At 40.3% G+C, this 7,519-nt stretch overlaps 1 protein-coding gene across 1 annotated transcript in view; it reads left to right on the top strand.

The window, feature by feature from the left end:
• The first annotated feature begins 2,356 nt into the window (after positions 1-2,356).
• rbl1 (retinoblastoma-like 1 (p107)) overlaps positions 2,357-7,519 on the top strand; it is a 23,313-nt gene continuing 18,150 nt past the window's right edge. The window contains exons 1-4 of the mRNA XM_083939715.1: positions 2,357-2,610; positions 3,981-4,114; positions 4,208-4,411; positions 4,892-4,956. Of these exons, the coding sequence (XP_083795841.1) occupies positions 2,449-2,610; positions 3,981-4,114; positions 4,208-4,411; positions 4,892-4,956 (565 nt within the window). The 5' untranslated portion in view covers positions 2,357-2,448. The remainder of the gene's footprint in view (positions 2,611-3,980; positions 4,115-4,207; positions 4,412-4,891; positions 4,957-7,519) is intronic.

Genomic DNA, 7,519 nt, shown 5'->3' with positions numbered 1-7,519 from the left:
TCAAATCACCAAATGTAACTTTCACTTTAAAACAACAACAAAAAGACAGAATTTAAGTAATTTTAAATGTACAACTTTGTATTAATCGTGTGGTATTAGTAATTTTACATAAGCGAGGTTTTGAATGCAGGTCTTTTTCCATGTAGTAAAGTATTTTTAATGTTGTTTTAGTATTTTTTACTTAAACAACTTCTTCTGAATATTCTTCTACAACTAAAAAACAAAGTGAGTAAATAAATTCTTCATTTTTGTTTGTTTTAATTGTTTTAAACTCGCCAATAAATGTTAAACAGTCAGGAAAAGACGTTTTCTTTGGTAGTACCGTTGTGAAGGCAACGGTTGCTTAGTTACGGTTGGCAAGCTGCCCGGGTCACATGTTTTTGTTATTCTTATGCCGTCTTTGTACATTTTTATTTAAGTTATTATTATTTCTACATTGAAAAACTTGATAAAAAACTTTGTATTGTGTTTATAACTCTGAACTATGAACTAAAAGTATTTTTTATTGAATCTTTTTAATAAAGGGAGAGAGCGTTGCTTAGTTACGGTTGCCGGCTTTTTGCTGGCTGGAAGGGTCACGTGATTTTGTTATTCTTATGCCGTCTTTGTACATTTTAATTTAAGTTTATATTATTTCTACATTGACAAGCACAATTTGGTATTGTGTTTATAGCTAAAAAGTAAAAGTATTTTTTTTTATTGAATCTTTTATATAATAAAAAAAAAAAGCAGGAGAGAGGGTTGCTTAGTAACGGTTGTCTGGCTTCAAAGGTCACGTGATTTTGTTATTTTTCGTCAACTTTTCTATGTTTACTGTCTTTGTACGTTTTAATTTGTGTTATTATTATTTCTACATTTAAAATGGTATTGTGTTTATAACTAAAAAGTTAAAGTATTTTTTATTGAATCTTTTGAATAATAAAAAGAGCAGGAGAGAGGGTTGCTTAGTTACGGTAGTCTTGCTTTAAGGGTCACGTGATTTTGTTATTTTTTTCGCCACCTTTTCTATGTTTTACTGTCTTTGTGCCTTTTAATTTACGTTATTATCATTTCTACATTTAAAAGTGGTATTGTGTTCATAACTAAAAGGTAAAAGTATTTTTTATAGATTTTTTTAATTAAAAAAATATTATTTTCGTCACCTTTTCTATGTTTTACTGTCTTTGTACATTTTTATTTAAGTTATTATTATTTCTACATTTAAAAACTTTATAAAAATTTGGTATTGTGTTTATAACTCATGTGCTAAAAGTATTTTTTTATTGGATCTTTTAAATTAAATAAAAAAAGTCGCAGGAGAGATGGTTGCTTAGTAACGGTAGTCTTGCTTTAAGGGTCACGTGATTTTGTTTTTTTTCGCCACTTTTTCTATGTTTTACTGTCTTTGTACATTTTTATTTATGTTATTATTATTTCTACATTTAAAAACTTGATGAAAATTTGGTATTGTGTTTATAACTCTGGACCATGTACTAAAAGCATTTTTTTTATTGAATGTTTTACATTTTTAAAAAGTCGCAGGAGAGATGGTTGCTTAGTTACGGGTTGCAGGCTCTAGGGTCACGTGATTTTGTTATTCTTATGTACATTTTAATTTAAGTTATTATAATTTCTACATTTAAAAACTTGATAAACATGTGGTATTGTGTTTATAACTCTTGACCATGTACTAAAAGTATTTTTTATTGAATCATTTTAATAAAGGGAGAGAGGGTTGCTTAGTTACGGTAGTCTGGCTTTAAGGGTCACGTGATTTTGTTTTTTTTTTCTGAACCGTTTTTTATGTTTTACTGTCTTTAAACGTTTTAATTTGTGATATTATTATTCCTACATTTAAAAACATTTTTTGGCATTGTGTACACAACTTTAGAGCATGTACTAAACGTTTACGTAAATGTTTATGTTTCTTTTAAACAAAAAAGGAGCAGGAGAGAGGGTTGCTTAGTTACGATAGTCTTGCTTTAAGGGTCACGTGATTTTGTTATTTTTCGTCACCTTTTCTATGTTTTACTGTCTTTTTACGTTTTCATTTATGTTATTATTATTTCTACATTTAAAAACATTTTTTGGTAATGTATACATAACTTTAGAACATGAACTAAACGTTTAAGTAAATGTTTATGTTTCTTTTAAATAAAAAAAGTAGCAGGAGAGAGGGTTGCTCAGTTACGGTTGGCTGGCTGGGAGGAGCCTGGGAGGAGCACGTGAAGGAGCAGGAGAAGGGGATTGGTCGAGCAGCTCTCGTGGACCCACGCTCCCCTCGCCTCTGATTGGTCGCTGCCCAGCGGTTTTCGCGCCAACGCTCTACATTGTGGGGGATGTGTAGCGGAAGTGTTCCTTGTGGTTCATCGGGAGAAGCATAGACATAAGAAGCTGTTGTTGTTTTAGTGTTTATAAATAAAACTCTCGGGGATTTAAACTTGTTGAAGCGGCACGTTTGTTCGGGGAATGCGGGGCGAAGAGTCGCCTGACTCTGAGTCCGGGAGGATGGAGGAAAGCTCGGTCCGGAGGAGTCTGGAGAGGCTGTGTCAGGAGCTGAACATGGACGAGCAGACGGCCACCGAGACCCTGGAGACCTTCACTGCCATCTGGAACACCTACACCCTGGAGGTAAACAACAACAATAACACAAGTACTGGAGGTTAATAACAACACCTACACCCTGGAGGTAAACAACAATAGCACAAGTACTGGAGGTTAATAACAACACCTACACCCTGGAGGTAAACAACAACAACAACACACAAGTAGTTAATAACAACACCTACACCCTGGAGGTAAACAACAACAATAACACAAGTACTGGAGGTTAATAACAACACCTACACCCTGGAGGTAAACAACAATAGCACAAGTACTGGAAGTTAATAACAACACCTACACCCTGGAGGTAAACAACAACACACAAGTAGTTAATAACACCTACACCCTGGAGGTAAACAACAACACACAAGTAGTTAATAACACCTACACCCTGGAGGTAAACAACAACAATAACACACAAGTACTGGAGGTTAATAACAACACATACACCTACACCCTTGAGGTAAACAACAACAACAACATGGAAGTAGTTAATAACACCTACACCCTGGAGGTAAACAACAACAATAACAACAACACACAAGTAGTTAATAACAACACCTACACCCTGGGGGTAAACAACAACACACAAGTAGTTAATAACAACACCTACACCCTGGGGGTAAACAACAACAATAACAACACACAAGTAGTTAATAACAACACCTACACCCTGGAGGTCAATAACAACAACAACACACAAGTAGTTAATAACAACACCTACACCCTGGAGGCAAACAACAACAATAACAACACACAAGTAGTTAATAACACCTACATCCTGGAGGTAAACAACAACAACAACAACACCACACAAGTACCGGAGGTAAACAACAACAACACCACACAAGTACCGGAGGTCAATAACAACAACAACAACACACAAGTATTGGAGGCTAATAACAACACCTACACCCTGGGGGTAAATAACAACAATAACACAAGTACTGGAGGTCAATAACAACAACACATGAATACTGGAAGTCAATACCAACACCTACACTCTGGAGGTAAACAACAACAACAACACAAGTACTGGAGGTCAATAACAACAACACCTACACTCTGAAAGTACATTTTAGTGTAAATTTTGTTTTCTGTGATTAATTAAGTTGTTTTTTTTATTGCGTTATTTTTTTCTGTAAAAGTCATAGCCCTAATAATAACACCTACACAGTGGAGGTAAACAACAACAACACTCTGTAGGTGCGGTCCCTTGTTGCCTGGATGAGACTCTGGTTCTGTGCGGACGTGCGGAGCCTCTAAGAACGTCCTCAGCTGCACTTTTATACGCGTTTCTGAACCGTCACGTGTTTGTTCCTGAGTCGCTCGAGCTTCAGATTAAATAAAACGTTGTGTAACCGTGTTGCCGTGCTCGTGTTGCCGTGTCCGTGCAGGGGGAGGTGGTCCACTGGTTGGCCTGCTCACTGTACGCCGCCTGCAGGAAAGGGTCCACGCCCACGGTCGGCAAAGGCCTGATGGAAGGAAACTGCGTCTCCCTCACCAGGATCCTCCGCACCGCCAAACTCAGGTCAGTGCCCCGCCCCCTTTTTATTTCACACGTGATAAAAGACGGCGTCTCGTGACCTTAAAGATAATAACGAGGCTTTAAATGCGTCTCCAGTCTGATCCAGTTCTTCTCTAAGATGAGGAAGTGGGCCGACATGTCCAACCTGTCGCAGGATTTCCGTCTCTGCGTCGACCGTCTGGAGCGCAACTTTGAGGTTTCCACGGTGATCTTCCGCAAGTTCGAGCCCATTTTCATGGACATGTTTCAGAACCCGCAGGGAGGCGAGCCGCCACGGCAACCACGCAGCAGGAAGCACAGGCACGCACACACACACACACACACACACACGCAGACACACATGCACACAAATGCACATACACACACAGACTCACACACACATGCACAGACACACACAGAAACACAGACACACATGCACAGACACGCAAACGCACAGATACACACAGAAACACGCACACATACACACACAGACTCACACGGACTAAGACACACACACACACACGCGCACACATACACACACAGACTCTCACACACACATACACACACAGACTCTCACACACAGAAACACACACACACACACACAGACTCTCACACACACACACACACACACACCCACACACACAGACACTCACACACACACACACACACAGACAGACTCTCACACTCTCACACACACAGACTCAAACACACACACACACAGACTCAGACACACACTCACACAGACACACACACACGTCCACACACACACACGCGTCTAACAGTGTGTCTTTGGTCCTGCAGGCGGTTGCCGTGTCACATCAGCGACGTGTTCAAGTTCTGCTGGACTTTGTTCGTTTACACCAAAGGTACCGAACAGAAAACTTTATTAAACTAAACTTTATTTATAATTGTTTCTTTATTCAGTAAAAACATTCGCACAGAAACGTTTGGTAGAAATAAAAACACACGTCCTAGATGTGTTTGTTTGTTTTGAGTCAAATAAACAATATTTAACATTAATATACTGTTTATAATTAAAATAATAAAATAATATGAACAGACAGAAATATCAGTCTGGCTCCAGTTTGTGTAATTTAAGTCTAAAAATAATATTTAAGTTCATTATTTTCATTCTCAGCTCATCCATTGGTTATTTTCTTAATGTATTTACAGAAAAAAAGCCAAAAAGCCCCAAAACTTTTTAATAATAATGGTAATTAGCAGCTTGTTTTGTTCCACGGACAGTCCGCATTAAAATATATTCACTTTATTTTGATATTTTACAACAAAAACTAAACAAATCGTAACATTTAAGGATCTGGAATCAGCTGTTTTAGGGTTTTTTCTTGGCCTTTTTCTGTCATTTCAGAGATTTAAGACTTAAAAAGAGTTTAAAAACAGTAAAAAAATAAATAAATAAATAAATAAAAGAGTTTAAAAAGAGTTAAAAACAGTAAAAAAATAAATAAATAAATAAATAAAAGAGTTTAAAAAGAGTTAAAATAGTAAAAAAAAAAAAAAAGAGTAAAAAACTGTTCAAAATATAGTAAACGAATAAAAAAAGACTTAAAAATTGTAAAAAAATAAAAAAAAAGATTTAAAAAGAGTAAAAAATAGTTAAAAGTGTTAAAAATAGTAAAAAATAATTAAAACGAGTTTAAACAGTTTAAAAAAGTAAAAAACAGTAAAATATAGTAAAAAAATCAGTAAAAAATAATTAAAAAAGGTAAAAAAACTGTTTAAAAGAGTTTTAAAAAAGAGATTAAATAAAAGGAGTTTGATCTCTTGTGATAAATTAGTTTTGTTTGTTGTTTTTTGTCATTTTCCTGTGACGTAACTCGTCCAACGTTGTGCTGAGGTCGACCTCCTGTGACGTAACTCGTCCAACGTTGTGCTGAGGTCGACCTCCTGTGACGTAACTCGTCCAACGTTGTGCTGAGGTCGACCTCCTGTGACGTAACTCGTCCAACGTTGTGCTGAGGTCGACCTCCTGTGACGTAACTCGTCCAACGTTGTGCTGAGGTCGACCTCCTGTGACGTAACTCGTCCAACGTTGTGCTGAGGTCGACCTCCTGTGACGTAACTCGTCCAACGTTGCGCTGAGGTCGACCTCCTGTGACGTAACTCGTCCAACGTTGTGCTGAGGTCGACCTCCTGTGACGTAACTCGTCCAACGTTGTGCTGAGGTCGACCTCCTGTGACGTAACTCGTCCAACGTTGTGCTGAGGTCGACCTCCTGTGACGTAACTCGTCCAACGTTGTGCTGAGGTCGACCTCCTGTGACGTAACTCGTCCAACGTTGTGCTGAGGTCGACCTCCTGTGATGTAACTCGTCCAACGTTGTGCTGAGGTCGACCTCCTGTGACGTAACTCGTCCAACGTTGTGCTGAGGTCGACCTCCTGTGACGTAACTCGTCCAACGTTGTGCTGAGGTCGACCTCCTGTGACGTAACTCGTCCAACGTTGTGCTGAGGTCGACCTCCTGTGACGTAACTCGTCCAACGTTGTGCTGAGGTCGACCTCCTGTGACGTAACTCGTCCAACGTTGCGCTGAGGTCGACCTCCTGTGACGTAACTCGTCCAACGTTGTGCTGAGGTCGACCTCCTGTGACGTAACTCGTCCAACGTTGTGCTGAGGTCGACCTCCTGTGACGTAACTCGTCCAACGTTGTGCTGAGGTCGACCTCCTGTGACGTAACTCGTCCAACGTTGTGCTGAGGTCGACCTCCTGTGACGTAACTCGTCCAACGTTGTGCTGAGGTCGACCTCCTGTGATGTAACTCGTCCGGCGTTGTGCTGAGGTCGACCTCCTGTGACGTAACTCGTCCAACGTTGCGCTGAGGTCGACCTCCTGTGACGTAACTCGTCCAACGTTGTGCTGAGGTCGACCTCCTGTGACGTAACTCGTCCAACGTTGTGCTGAGGTCGACCTCCTGTGACGTAACTCGTCCAACGTTGTGCTGAGGTCGACCTCCTGTGACGTAACTCGTCCAACGTTGTGCTGAGGTCGACCTCCTGTGACGTAACTCGTCCAACGTTGTGCTGAGGTCGACCTCCTGTGACGTAACTCGTCCAACGTTGTGCTGAGGTCGACCTCCTGTGACGTAACTCGTCCAACGTTGTGCTGAGGTCGACCTCCTGTGACGTAACTCGTCCAACGTTGTGCTGAGGACGACCTCCTGTGACGTAACTCGTCCTACGTTGTGCTGAGGTCGACCTCCTGTGACGTAACTCGTCCAACGTTGTGCTGAGGTCGACCTCCTGTGACGTAACTCGTCCAACGTTGTGCTGAGGTCGACCTCCTGTGACGTAACTCGTCCAACGTTGTGCTGAGGTCGACCTCCTGTGACGTAACTCGTCCAACGTTGTGCTGAGGTCGACCTCCTGTGACGTAACTCGTCCAACGTTGTGCTGAGGTCGACCTCCTGT

Source organism: Echiichthys vipera (genome assembly GCF_963691815.1).
Source record: "Echiichthys vipera genome assembly, chromosome: X".
Lineage (NCBI taxonomy): Eukaryota > Metazoa > Chordata > Actinopteri > Perciformes > Trachinidae > Echiichthys > Echiichthys vipera.
Note: the sequence above shows the minus strand (reverse complement) of the source record. Positions and strands in the feature narration are given on the sequence as shown.